This window comes from Arvicola amphibius, chromosome 9 (genome assembly GCF_903992535.2).
Source record: "Arvicola amphibius chromosome 9, mArvAmp1.2, whole genome shotgun sequence".
NCBI classification, from domain to species: domain Eukaryota; kingdom Metazoa; phylum Chordata; class Mammalia; order Rodentia; family Cricetidae; genus Arvicola; species Arvicola amphibius.
In genome coordinates this window covers 57411189-57425288 of record NC_052055.2, presented here as the reverse complement: position 1 = coordinate 57425288, position 14100 = coordinate 57411189, and the positions used below count along the sequence as shown (strand labels likewise).

The following is a 14100-nucleotide window of genomic DNA, read 5'->3' as shown; positions in this document are numbered from 1 at the left end:
TCTTTTCGATACAACCTCCTGTCCAAAGCTACGTGTAGCGGTGCAATCCTTTAATCAGTACTGGGGAAACAATTGAATCTCTTGTGAGTTTGAAGCCAGCATGATCTATATAGAGAGTTGCAGGCCAGTCAGAGTTTCAAGGTGAGACCCTGTCTCAAAAACACAAAACCAAAAACCAACACTCCAGTCAACCACAGCAGGTATTTTCCTTTTCCTTTTATGTTTTCACAACAGGTGTTTTCCATCTACATTCACAGCCTCTGTGGCTAGACTGCAAATGGGCAAGTACCTCTAGGACCCCGAGTTTCTCTTTCTTTATGAATGAACAAGTTCAGGTCTACGCATGTGCAGCTCCTAAAGCTCCCGCTCCACGTGAGGCCCACCGGTCCCTCCTTGTGGGCGACTCCGCCCGCCTTCATTCTAATGGACCAATGGGGAGCAACCTAGGGGGCGGAGCCTGGAGCCGCCCGGCCGGGTATTCCGCCCCTCCCCAGCCCCCGGTGCCCGGCTCCCTTGCGTAGAGCCGCTGTGTTGTGATCACGTGGGCTTCCCGGGGCGCGCGGCTTGTTTTGGTTTTTCTTCCGCTTGCCGGGCGTAGCTTCGGTGAGCTGCTGTCCTTCCCGGGCTCCACCGCCGCCTGCACCCCGGCTGGTGTTCGGGCTCTCTCGGCCCGCGCTCTTAGGAGTCCTTCCGGGCGGCGTCCTGTCATGCCGCTGGTGCGCTATAGGAAGGTGGCCATTCTTGGGTACCGCTCCGTAGGTGAGTCTCCGCCCTCCGGAGAGCACCAGCGCACCGTTGCTTTGTGGCCAGAAGAGGCGCGCTGTCGCGGGAACGTGACACGAGGAGCCAATGTGGCCTGGGAAGAAGTCAGCTTTTCTGCTAGGCTATGGAAGGGTGGAGGGATGCTGGAAGAGGAGCGCTCAAGGGTTAAAGTGGACGGGGCTGTGGTTGCATCAGTGGTCCCCGCATTACTCTGGGAGCAGGGGTGGGGTCAGCATCTGAAGGCTTGGTGGAAATCTACACTTGCAAGTGTCCTTGGGCTGGTGCACTAGATCCTGGGGAGTCCTGGATCTTCCAAAGGGTGAGGTGGGGTGGGGCACGGAAAGGCTTCCTGCGGCGCCGCTGAATGCATCCCAATAATCAAACTGCTGCGGAATCAACGCGTTAGGATGTTGGTAATAATAGGCCAACGGGAAGCATTGGTTGGGGTCTCTCACTGACTGGGAAGCTGATTTGGGGTGTGTTTTGGTCCTGGTCACAGTCCGAAAGGACAAAAGTGTAAATATGGATGGATGATTGTATTACAACAATCTCTGGTCCTTAAAGGGAAGACATCTTTGGCACATCAATTTGTGGAAGGCGAGTTCCTGGAAGGCTACGATCCTACAGTGGAGAATAGTGAGTAGTGTTCTTTAGTGTGAAGGGGGTGAACCTAGATAGATTGGGTGCCCTTTCCAGCTCCATAATTTGAGATTTCTTTGTTGCTAAGGGGCTGATTTATTTGTGTTAATCAGTTCTGGGAACCCTGTTCTGTGAGTGTCTAGACAGCAGTGCTTCTCAGCCTTCCTAATGCTGTGAACCTTTAATACAGTTCATGTTGGGATGATTCCCCCAACCATAAAATTATTTCGCGGCAATTTCGTAACTGAATTGTTAATATCTGATATGCAGGATATGTGATACTTAATCCTCCAAAAGATTGTGACCCACAGATTGAGAACCGGTGGTCTAGAGAGTTCTGCAAGGTTCTAGCCCAGAATAGTGTAGAATCTATGCTGTACTATAGATGAGGACAGCAAGAACCCTAGCGTGTCTCTCCAGTTTTCTGGAGAGTTCCCTGGAACTAGTCTGTCTGTGTCACTGCCAGGGTCAGGCATATAAAGGAAGACACGTTACTGGCCCTACAAAGCACCTCACAGTAAATACATTTTCTTCTTTGTTTTTCCAGCTTACAGCAAGACAGTGACTCTTGGCAAAGATGAGTTTCACCTACATCTAGTGGACACAGCAGGGCAGGTACAAGTTGGGGTAGGGTGCCCAAATGTTGCAGTTCAGCCCTACGTAGTCTTGTGGTCTGTGTGGTTCGTGTGTGACGTAGTATGGAAAGAAAAACGTTTTAGCTGTTAAACAGTGTGCAAGGCTCATTGGAGCTACTACATATTTGTTTAATGGGAATAAGAAACATCCCAGGGAGGGTCACTTGTATGGTATCTCACCAGTTTATGCTATTTGAATGGTGTGGCCCCAAATACTCATGTTTCTGTTTCTTGTTAGGATGAGTACAGCATTCTGCCCTACTCGTTCATCATTGGGGTTCACGGTTATGTGCTTGTGTACTCTGTCACCTCTCTGCATAGGTATGTGACTAAGATTCTGAGTGGGGCTTGGCAGGGCTCAGCAGTTATCCTAGAACTAAGATTATTGCTCTATTTCTTATGTTTGAAGCTTCCAAATCATTAAGAGCCTGTACCAAAAGCTACATGAAGGCCATGGTAAAACTCGGTAAGTGGCCCTAGGAAGTAGAGTGTGGGCATGAGGGTGTGGAAGAAGGCAAAAGTGTGAATTCCGAAGAGACTGGACATAGGTCATGCCTGACTTATTTGGGGGAATCATCCAGCTTTGCTGTCGTTGGAGTAGTTGGGATCCGTAGAGAATGGGAAGGGGCTGTAATTGTGATCCAGTAGTAACTGCTGCTTCATCACAGGCTGCCGGTGGTGCTTGTGGGGAACAAGGCAGACCTCTCTCCAGACAGGTGTGTAAGTCTCTGCTGCTCAAGGCATAGGAAAGAGAGTCGTACTAGAGATCAGTCAAGCTGTAGTCCTTCCTTGACTCTGAGACAGGATTTTCACCTTGTAGCCCAGGCTGTCCTTGAGCTCCCTGGCTTCCTGCCTTTCTGAGAGTGACGGCTGAAGTTTTAGGGTGGCTCCCCACGCCTAGCCATTTTCCCCTTTTCATCATTACCTTGATGGTTATTTAAGGCTAGTCCTATCATACAGCAATAATTCATATTTCCAGCTTCAGTCTTAACTTTTACCCATCATGCTTTTGTTTACGTGTATTTTCTCTCACCTTGCCCTCATCAGACCTTGGGGGAGGGGTGTGAAACATCAGAGGAAATCTAAATCTTAAAGAATTCTCAGAGAGCTTACGGACATTGTTCTCTGCCTTCCATCTTTATGTTCCACATTTGCTTCCAGAGAGGTGCAGGCCATCGAAGGGAAGAAGCTAGCAGAGTCCTGGGGCGCAACGTTTGTGGAGTCGTCTGCTAGAGATAATCAGGTGCCTAACCCAAAGACTAACTTGGTGATATGGTTGACAGTGTCTTTCCTTACACACCTCTTGGTGGTGGGGATGGTGAGGGAGTGGTGTGTTTGCCTCAGGGCTGTGTAGTATTGGCACCCAGCCAACTGACTGACTTCTGAATCTGCTTATTCCTTGTAGCTAACTCAAGACATCTTCATCAAAGTCATCCAGGAGATTGCCCGTGTGGAGAATTCTTATGGGCCAGACCGCCGATGCTATCTTATGTGAGCTCTTGGCATGGAATAACTGCTTTGTTTCTGCTGCAGGCATTTTCCAGCTTGCAGTGGGGGGCAGACCCTCAGGACTTAACTGGTATGGTTGCCAACTATGTCCCTGGCCCTCTGGGCACACAGTATGGTACCCTCATTTTTGCACACTCATCCCAGGTTCTGGTAGCCTGGATGTTAATGTTTACAAAGGGGCAAGATGTCTCATGGACACTGGCTTCTAACTCCTTGTTTTTCTAAATGAACTTTTACAGTCTGCACAGTTGGGATATGAGTCTTGGGCACTGATTATCCAGACCCCACCCTCCTGGGTAGGTTTTGGGTGTTGGTTGGGTAAGGGTATTTGTTGCTTGGCAGTTCTGAAAGTAGAGCTGGTTCCTGGGCTGACAATGTGTATTTGCAAATAAACTGAGAAATCTTTCGTTGTCGACTTCTGTGTCTGGGGAGCACTGAGGAGTGGACAGTACAAAATCTTGTCTTACTTCTCATTCACTAAGGACCACTACCCTCAGCTTTAACTACTTGCCCTTTTCACTTATTTTGCTGTTTGTTTTCTAAACTTCACCAAGTTCTATCGGGCTGCCCCACCCATCTCCCATCTAAGTTTGTGGGTGCTGAAGATCCCCCTTAACTGCAGATCTACTGCCCCCTAGTGACCAGCTGCCATGTGCTGACCAGCTGTTGTCCTCGGACCTTGACAATTGCTACACTCAGCATGGAGGAAGTAGAATGAAGGAAGCCCCTCATTTCTAATGAAGTCAAGGAGAGTAGAGGCAGAGGCTAGAAGTATGTGAAACCTAAGAAAATTGAGAAAAGCAAGAAATGATGTTTTTGGTGGACATTAGTTCTGCCATCCCTAATGTCCCTTGTTCCTTTCAATATAGTGCTTTTTAAAATTTTTTTTGTCTTTTTCTTTTATCCATTTAGTTATCTTTTTGCCTTGCGCACCTTTGGAATATATATAAAATGCTATATATTTTAAGTGTCAAGGACTTGTTTCTGCCCTGTCTGATTAACTGTTACAGTAGGATGGATATTTCAGCTAGTAAGGGGCGGGCCTTTTTCACTCGACTGTTAAAATTATGTGTGGGGGGTGTACATGTGAGTGCAGGTACCTGAGGAGGCAGCAGCATCTGATTCCTTGGAACTGTAGTTCCCAGTGGTGGTGAACACGGGTACCGGAAACTGGACATGGTCCTGCATAAGCTGAGCTGTCTCTCCAGCCCCTGCCTCTGTCTTCCTTGACCTCTCACCCACCTCCACAAATTCATCTCAAGGGGAGTTGTAAGGGTTACCTAAGAGGCACCATAGTGTAACAGAAAACAATGACCTTCTCTGCTAAGTGGAGAAAGCTGAAGTACCCAGTTAGCCTGATTTTCCCATTTGTGAAGTATGGTTAAATTGGCTTCAGGTGTGGTGGTACACCTCCAATCCTAGCATTTTGAAGGCTGAGGAAGGAGGAGGGGGGCATCCTGGGCTGTATATGAAGATTTCACATATCAGCCAAGTACTCTGCCACTGAGTTATAGTTCCAGTCCGTTTTGCTGTTGAGACAGGGTTTCTCTGTGCAGCCCTGACTCTTCTGGAACTCATTCATTCTGTAGATCAGATCTCGAACTCAGATATCTGCCTGCCTTTGCCTCCAGAGTGCTGGGATTGAAGGTATGTATTAGCATCACCCAGATATTCCTTTTTTAAAAAATTAGTATTTTAAAAATATTATGTGTGGGCATATGATAGCATTTAAGTGGAGGTTAGAAGGCAACTTGCAAGAGTTGATTCTCTTCTACAATGTGTCCTGGGGATCGAACTCAGATCTTCAGGTATGGCAAAAAGTGTCTTTTATTCATTGGGCCAGTTAGCCCTCTAGCGAGTTCTTTTTAAGTTTGTTTTTTTTTAATTTTATTTTATTTATTCATTTTTTTATTTTAGCTGGGTGGTGGTGGTGCATGCCTTTAATTCTAGCATTTGGGAGGTAGAAGCCAGTCTGGTCTACAGAGTGAGTTCTGGGACAGCCAGGGCTACACAGAGAAACCATGTTTTGAAAAAACAAACAAAAACAACCAACCAAACAACAAAAAAGATTTATTTTTAGCGTATGGGTGTTTTGTCTACAGGCACACCTGTGCCCCACTCACGTATTGTGCCTTCTGAGGCCAGAAGAGGGCATCAGATCTTTTGGAAATGGAGTTATGGATGGTTGTTAGCCACCAAGAAGGTTCTGGGAATCAAACCTAGGTCAGCTGGAAGATCAAGCAGTGCGTGTTTTTAACCGCTGAAATTCAGCCTCTGAATATACTAAAATAGAGTCTCCCTTAATTGCCTAGGCAGGCGTTGACCCTGTCAGTGCTGTTAATCCTCCCAATAGCTGGAATTACAGATTGGTGCCACCAAGCCTGCTATTTTTTTGAAAATTGTTTTTGTTGTCCTTTTGATAGGATTGTGTGTGTCTGTGTGTAAAACATGCTGTGGTGCATTGTGGAGATCAGAGAGCAACTTTCAGGAATTAATTCTCTCCATCCACTGTCCTGGGGATCAAACAGCCTTGGTAGCAAACTACTTTACCTCCTGAGCCATTTAACTCCGGCCTTCACATTACTGCAGTACCAAACTCGGGTTAAGACTTTATATTAAAAAGAAGCCTTGGGGCTGGAGAGATGGCTCAGTGGTTAAGAACACGTATTTGTCTTACAAATGGACCAAAGTTCAATTCCCAGCACCCACACTAGGCAGCTTACAAGTGCTTATAATTCTAGCTTCAAGGGGTGGCCCTAACCTAAGGTACATGTAAATTAAAAAAAAAAAAAAAAAGAAAGAAAGAAAAAAAGACTTGGAGCTCAGTGGTTAATAGTGCATAATGCTTTTGCAGAGGACGAAAGTTTGGTTCCCAGTCCCCACATAGTGGCTCCCAAGTGCCTGTAACTACAGTTCTAGGGGCTCCACTGCCCTCTTCTGGCCTCTGGAGGCTCATGCATCTATGTAGTACACACAAACTCACAAGGATACATACAAATACACATATAACTAAAAGTTTTAAGTCTGTTTCAGAGGAAAAGTGAGAAATGAGGGGCCAGGTGTAGCACGTCTTTAATTCCAGTGCTCAGGAGGCAGAAGCAACATGGATTTAAGTTAGAGGATAGCCTTATCTAGATGGCAGAGTCCAGGTGGGTCAGGGTTACATAATATGACCTTGTCTTAAAACAAAAATGTGAGAATTGAGGTAATATACATAATGTTCATGATAGTGCATCATAGATTAACCAGTCAGTACTAGTATCTTCTAGTAAGGGTCTGCTTTTCCTTTTTGGGTACAGCCAGCAGAGAGGTGCCTTCTAGTTTTCAATTCCTAGTTCTTCTACAGCTTGGGATCATTTAGAAATTTCTTCTTTAAAAAAAATTGCTGAAATAGGGTTTAGTGGTTCAGTGTTGAGACTAGAAAACATGATGCCAATGTATGGATAGCAGGATGTGTCTGCTACTGATCCCTCCTACGGCCATGGCCTGATCAGCACTATCCAATATGGAAGGTCACACGTGACTAAGTTTAACATAGTTATAATTAAGTTGCTGAGTTGCACCACCTACCAACATTTCAAAGTACTCAATAGCTACATGTATCTAATGGCTATATTCCTGTGGATACAGCACATTTCCATCAGAATGAATCATTCTCTGCTTTTCCCACAAACGTTGCCTCAGACCTAATTTGCCAGCTTCTTTCTTTTTCCTCTTAAAAAAAAACTTTTCAAAGTTACACTGATTTATTACTGTGTGTGTGGGGGGCACAATGGGTATGTGAAGGTTGGGGGGCACAATGGGTATGTTAAGGCCAGAGGACAACTTGTTCTCCGTTCTCTCTCACTAGGTGGGCCTCAGGGGTCGAACCAGGTCTTCCGTTTACCCTTCAGGCCATCTCATTTTCAGGCCTTTAATTTTTTTTTTTTTAAATCTACGGGGAAAACGTTGCCTTTGGTTTGAATTATGGATTAATTTCTTAGGGTGATTCCTTGATTTCCTTTAGTTTAGCCTCAGTCTTTTCATCTGTAATATGGAGATAATTCTCACCAATGCTGGTGAGAAAAGCTAAGTCGATATAAAGTATCAAGTAAACAGTTAATTTGTCTCAACCTGCTTACTCCATGTATAGTCTATGCAGAAAAAGTAATTCTATTTTCCCTATCATTCAGACTTGGGGTGCGAGCGCTTGCCAAGGTCTTATCCAGATTAACAAAATTCCAGCCAACTAGCAGGGTATTTAGCTTTTTTTTTTTTTTTTTTTTTTTTTTTAAGAAAAGAGAGAGAGAGGCAGGTTCAGAAAATTTTCGGGAAAAATTAAATACGGGATGGGATACTCTAGATAGATGTTTTGGGGATCGTGAGAACACCGACAGTCCTTCGGCACGAAAGGGTCTTGGAGTTAGAAGACCTGAGACTCGTCCAGCTCTCTTCCGGCCCCCGAACGTGGCAAGAACCCACCCTTTGCAGCGCCAGGCGCCGTGCCTCACTTTCTCCATTTGCGGACTCCAGTTCCCAGGATGCAGAGCAGCGGCCAATCTCGAGGCTCTTTTTCCATTCCCCCCCCCCCACCCCATGGCAAAGATTGTCCCCAGCCAAAACAAGGAGTTTCAAGGGCCAATGACTTTAGGAAACAGAATTAAGAAGTGGCTAAACTCTTAATTTCACCACCCAGGAGGTAAAGGAGGCAGTTCCTGAGCCGCGGCGAAGAAGAGGGGGGCTTTATTCCCACGTGTCTGCCCGGCGGCCAGCCTGGCGCAGTAGGGGTTAACCTGCGGCGGAAGGATCCCGAAGCGTGTGCGTAGAACTGCAGAGTCACAGCCTTTCCTGCGAGAGGGTTGTACCCCTCCGCCGCCCCGCTCCAACACAAAATAGGGCCTCCTCTTCTCCTTTCTCCCCTTCTTGAGTGGGGTTCCCTAGGCAAAAGGCACCCCCTGGACCTCGCTCCGGACGCTCCTCGAGTCTCTACGACCGCTGCCCAGATCTCTGGCGAGGAAATAGGCTCTTCGCAGGAACCACCCTACCGGCCGAGCAGGAGGCGGAGGGGGGGGGAGGCGGAGCGGCGCCGTGCTGCACTACTTTCCTCTCCGGTTGCAAATGGCTGCCTCGTTCCCCACTTTCCGCTCAGTTTCCTGACCCCCCGGCGCCGGGAGCCGGGGCTGGACCATGCACCTCTAGACCCCCCGCGATCATAGCCTGCCGGGGGTCTAGGGGGTGCTGCGGACTACAGCCGGCCAGGCCGGGGGCGGGGCAGCTCCCGAGGCCAGAGGGGAAGGGAGGCGAGCGCTGGGCCTGGAGCGGCCGGAGGGGAGCGGGCAGAGGGCTCGCACCGCCCGCCCCTTCCTCTTCCTCGCCCACCAACCCTCCTCCCTTCCCCGGGGGGGGGGAGCAGAAGGTGGGGGGCTCGAAGCCGCCGAGGGGGGACGCTCGGGGTCGCGGAGCCCGGCGCTTGGGTGTGTGTCAGGTTCGGCCCCGCCGGCTCCGCGGGCTCCGTGTCGCCGTAGCTCGCGCGGCCCTGGGGCGCCGGCCGGGCGGGGAGAGGGGCTCGGCGCGGCTGCGAGGGGCTCACGTTCCATCCGGGCCCGGCGTGCGGCGCGGCGCGGCGCGGCGCGGCGCGGCATTCCTTCCGGGCTGCTGGGGAGGCGCCTCGACGTTCCATCTGGAGAGCCTCGACGTTCCGCCCGAGCCCGGCGCGGGCGGCCGGGGCGCTGGCCGGGCCCTAGGACTGGGAGGCCGCCCGGCGACGCTGATGCGGAGCCTGCTCGCCCAAGATCAAAGCCACCGGTGCTCTCTTTGTGTCCGCTCGGGATTCGCCGCCCTGGGGCTGTCCATGGAAACCTAAACTGCTGGAACCCGAGGCAGAGAACCCCTCTTGGCTTCTTGCTTTTTTTTTTTTTCTTCCCGGGGAAAGGGTGGCCACTCCGACCTGGATTTACCGTTCTTGGCCCCCTTAAGCCCCCCCGAGTGGGGGGCGGCTGTGATCGCTCTGGCGGTTGGAGGTCGGGGAGCGGCCCGGGCTCTGGCCATGTTCTCGGATGAGGATTTCTGGATCGCCCTGTGAAGAGGTGAGTGAAGTCCGCCCGGCCTGGGCCCAGAAAGGGTTTGACTGGGGGCACAGCCAGATGGACTATCTTGGCCGGTGCTGGCCTTTAGGTTGGAGAAGGGGGTGCCAGAGTTGGGAAGGGTTCCTTTGGCAGGGTCTGTCAAGGGAACCTGAGCCAGTCACCAAAGCAGAGCTGAGGCCTGGTTTCTTGGGGTGTGCCTCTTTAAAGATTTGGGGTTCAGGGAACTACAGGAGTTTGGGAACATGTCCAGATAGCCTCTCTGCCTGTTTATTTTTGTGTTGAGGGAGTTCCACCAAACTAGGACCCAGGCCCTGATGCCAAAACCAATCCTAGGCTGTTGTCCCCCACCCCCAACCTCCAGGATTCCTTGGGACCTGGAGATCGACCTGGAGTGGGGGTGCCGCTGCCAGGTCGGACTTACTGCCAGATTGGACTTTAATGTTGTTCCTACCTAGCCGGGCACCCACAACAGTCTGGGAAACTCAAGGAGCTGTGGGTCCTTCAGCAGGGGGAGGGTGGGTGGAAACTGGTGTGATGAAGAGGGGTGGCTGGGGCAAGGAGGTGGGGCTGGGGCAGCTCTGGCCTTGCTGGTTCAACTTTAAACTACCCCTGCCTGGCAAAGTGACCCCAGAAAGGCCTAGTGGTGTGTTAACCTGCTTTGCCTCCCTTCCTCTCGGGATGGACATAATCTCCAGGGGATTATAGAGGAGGCCGTTGAGATTTGTTCTCTACGAATGTGGGCTGCAAAAAAATGGCTTTTGTCTCCTGCTTTCTCTGGGCCTAGTGTAGAGAGTTAGCTGTCCATGAGTCCCTGACCAATCCTGAAGGCCCCTGCCAGACCTCTAAAATGCTTTTCTGGCTACTGAGTGGTAAATAGTTCTCTGATGCTCTCCTGGCCCTTCAGAATAAGGTGGCTTGTACCTCTTTGGTGGAGAAATGACTTTATTTGTGCTCTTTTCTGCTGGAAGCCAGTGTTTCCACCCCTGGTAGGAGGTGCTGGGGAGAAGGGGTGTGTATGTGCTGCAGGAAGGGTGCAGCATGAACCTCCCGCCTCAGCCTCTGGGCCCTGGGCTGGGACAGCCTCTCACACCTGTCGTGTTGCCCAGCAGGGATTTGGCTAGTGCATTTTGCTCCCTTATTTCACCCCCTCTAAAATACATTTGCTAGATCTCCTTGAGTCTTGTCTCAGAGAGGGGAAAGTAAGGGCTCTCTCCTTGAAAGGTTTCGGAGAGGTGGCACAGGAGTGGTGGAGTAAGGTGAGCTGTCACCTGTGGTCTCTGTGCCTGTTGTCTGCTCTCCAGTGACTTTCTTAGGTGGCACTGTACCTTGTTAGCTCTCACTACCCCCTAGGCTGACCCGACCCAGGGACAATGTGTTACCATTTGGCTCCTTCCTAGAGGACTGCCCGAAAATGGGGGTGGAGAGAGGTGTGGTTTGATTCTCTAGCTGGGAACCAGGAAGTCCTGAGCCCCACTGAAGAGCTGTTCACTCAAGGGCCTGCTCCAGCCTTTCACCCCTCCAAGCCTCCATTTCCTCCCTTGCAGAGAAAATGGAGTGAAATCTATTGGTCTAGGGTGAACACAGGAAGGAGAGTGGCTGAGTAAATCTCTGCCTTCTTTCTTGTTGTTTGGGCCTTTTAGATGTAAGACTAAGAGGTGTCAGCTCCTAGAACAGAGGAAGCCTGGCCCAGGTACTAGCCTAGTTTCGATCCAGGGAAAACCCCCTTGGGATATATATGTGTGTGTCTGTGTTTACTGACTGAATGATGGGATGTGGGATGGGGGACCTTTGCCTTTATTTGTTTAAATGCCTCCAGGGACTTGATTGCTGTGCGCTTGGTATTTCGGTATAGATGTTGGACTTCAGGCTCGAATAGTCAGGGTCTAAGGTTTCAGCTTCTTGGAGATGCTCCTGGATTCTTTATGGTACAGAAAAAGGACAGTTTGCTCTTTGCTGTTGAGTCTTTCACCCTCCCTAGCTCTATGAGTGGGACTCTTACTTTGGAGGACATTGCTGCTCTGTTCCTCAAGGCTAGATGAAGAAGGTAGTTTCTGTACCTTCTTGGGCAGTGCTAGCTTGCTTTACCAGCCTGAGAAAGCTGTGCTTGGGGGAGGGCAGAGGAATTTGTCCCTCTGGCCTTGTGTGAGGCGGCCCTCCTACCCACTGTGTTATCACTGTTGCTTTCTATTTGTTGCTGATTGTGGCGCCTTTGGCCTCCACTCTGAGAACAGAGTTGGTGGAGGGTCTGTGAGGAAAATATGATAAGGTGCAAACATTTAGAAAATTTTGAAGTCCTCTTGGACCTTTGGTGTCACCACTGAGTAGGAAGAGGGGGCTGACTTGAGTCTTGACCTCCAGTTCCCTCTTACCACAGGTGACTTGTAAGGGCCTCTTGAAGTTCAGAGCCCTTTTCTGTAAGCTGGCCAGATAAGCATCCTGCTTTCTTTTAAATGGACTGTTGTGTGTAAGGTTTGGGAAAAGGTGGTTTGGGAATGGAGGTAATAGGTGTCAGGTGAAGCTTTGAGTCCCTTACCTGGCGAGGCCTGAGTGGTCGGAGGAAAGTAAGGTAACATCCTTTACTTCGACATGGCTGGGGGGGGGGGGGTATTGCCAGCGTTGGAAATGAAATTGTGAATGTAGGGAAGGAAAACTGATGCCATGCTAGCTGGGGAATTGATTTCTGATCGTGGGCACTCTGAGTGTTTCCCTTGTTGTTTAGCTTCCAAGTGATTGACCGGGATATTTGCTGTCCAGTGTTAGAGCACAGGATTATCTGTACCCAGGTTGGTGTGATCACTGGCTAAACAGGAGGAGAGGGAATGATGGGAGATGAATTTCCCAGACCGTTAGTATTTACAGTTTTTTTTCTGGGTTCTCTGCACCTCACCATCGCCATCTGATTAAGAAAAGGGCCCACCCTTCTCACCAACAGCTGCAGGCACTTATCCTTTTCACCCTTCTTACGTAGGGTTCCTTTCCTAGTTATAATCTGGTAATTCTTGTCTGTTTAAACAGTTTAACTATGTAGCTCTGACTGGCCTGGAGCTCTCTGTGTAGACCAGGCTGGCCTCCAACTTGGATTGATCCCTCTGTTTCTGTCTCCCAAGAAATGGCATTATTGAATGTGCCACCAGGCCTAGTATCTCTGTAATTCTTACTCTTGACTCCTCTCGGCCTTTGTACAATACTTACTGTGCTGCCTTAGAGGTCAAGGAAAATTCACCAAATGTCCTGTGGGTCTTAAGCTTTTCAGGTGTAGATTTGTATATTTCATTGGGTTTTGATATATGATGGACTCTATGAGAAGGGAGAGAGGGACCGTTAACTGAGAGTATTTGGAAACCCTGCTTGACTTAAGAGGAAGGAAACTATTCTGCTCTGTTATGTCCTGCCCCATTTAGCCCTCCTCCAAGTAGCAATGTGCTTCCTGAGACTACAACTCCCAGCATGCTTAGCCCCAGGCCTGCTTACACATGCTCAGTAACTCTTAAGGCCCACTTCTGTTAACTACTAAGAGCCTCTAAGGAAGAAGGGCAGTTGGCGTTGCCAAGGGCAACAACCTGAGGCCTTCATGCTAAGTGAGACCCAGAGCTCCTTTAGGGCTGGGGCCAGTGGTGGTCCTGAGTCTCATGACTGGCAACTGAGGGTTCTGTTTGTTGTGTTTGGGATGTCCTTGTTGAAAGCAGTGGAGATCCATTCACAGCTAGCCTTTAGTTTAGTGCTGTGTTGAATTTCTTGCAAGACCCTAGGACTCTTCCTTTTGAGAAAGGGATTTTGGCATGACTGAGACTTCTGGGTCATGATTACCCAGTGATTACTTCCAGGACTGTAGGATAGTAGCTAACCTGAGACCTGAGAATAAAGGCCAGGGAATAGGGCCCAGGAGTTAAGATGAGACAATGAATTCTGCTAAATGTAACTGGATGTATTTTTAGTTATATGTGATTGCCCTAGGAACTGTTATGGAGTAGGGTAGAAGTGGGAAAGTGGGAACCAGGATGAGAGGAGGTATGTGTTTGGGGAAGAGGTTGGTAGTGGAATACTATTTCGAATACTTTTACTTGTCATTACTATAGAAGTTTGCAAGACAAGGTTTGTCTCTGATGTTTAAAGGGTCTGATTACCATTAGTTGATTTCTTATAATGGGAAAAAGGCTCATTGGAGAAGTTTACTGCACATACGAGTATCTTTTGGCACCAACAGGTCTCCCCGAGAGGGCCCTGCCCAGTCGGAGAGAGGGATGGACAGCCAGAAGCCGCCTGGTGAAGATAAAGATTCAGAACCGGCAGGTAAGTAAGGACAATTTTTTTTTTTTTTTTTTTGGTTTTTTGAAACAGGGTTTCCCTGTAGTTTCTAGAGAGTAAGGACAATTTTTATGTCTAGTTCTGGCACAAGTCCTGGCTAAGTCTGTAATAGACAGGAAATTGGCGAACTTTGTTCTTTGAGACAAAAGTTTCAATGCCACTGTGAGCTATTGAGGGTTTAGGTA

The 14100-nt window shown here is 49.1% G+C and overlaps 2 protein-coding genes across 13 annotated transcripts in view; both read left to right on the top strand.

The window, feature by feature from the left end:
• The first annotated feature begins 511 nt into the window (after window positions 1-511).
• Rhebl1 (RHEB like 1) lies at window positions 512-3933 on the top strand. Its single transcript, XM_038343188.1, has 8 exons — window positions 512-759; window positions 1327-1398; window positions 1949-2016; window positions 2275-2357; window positions 2446-2502; window positions 2705-2752; window positions 3198-3279; window positions 3442-3933. Exons 1-8 carry the CDS (start codon window positions 708-710, stop codon window positions 3529-3531), a joined length of 552 nt encoding a protein of 183 aa, XP_038199116.1. The 5' UTR covers window positions 512-707; the 3' UTR covers window positions 3532-3933.
• A 5499-nt stretch (window positions 3934-9432) lies between these two features.
• Kmt2d (lysine methyltransferase 2D) overlaps window positions 9433-14100 on the top strand; it is a 36607-nt gene continuing 31939 nt past the window's right edge. For all 12 annotated transcript variants that reach the window (XM_038344241.2, XM_038344236.2, XM_038344233.2 and 9 more), the window contains exons 1-2: window positions 9433-9610; window positions 13815-13900. In XM_038344241.2, the coding sequence (XP_038200169.1) occupies window positions 13852-13900 (49 nt within the window). In that variant the 5' untranslated portion in view covers window positions 9433-9610; window positions 13815-13851. The remainder of the gene's footprint in view (window positions 9611-13814; window positions 13901-14100) is intronic.

Excerpts from the sequence above, each read along its gene's own strand:
- Rhebl1 (XM_038343188.1), top strand. The coding sequence starts at position 708 with ATGCCGCTGGTGCGCTATAGGAAGGTGGCCATTCTTGGGTACCGCTCC. Across the intron at positions 2,753-3,197 it reads GCAGACCTCTCTCCAGACAG|AGAGGTGCAGGCCATCGAAG; the intron begins GTGTGTAAGTCT and ends ATTTGCTTCCAG. Across the intron at positions 3,280-3,441 it reads CGTCTGCTAGAGATAATCAG|CTAACTCAAGACATCTTCAT; the intron begins GTGCCTAACCCA and ends TATTCCTTGTAG.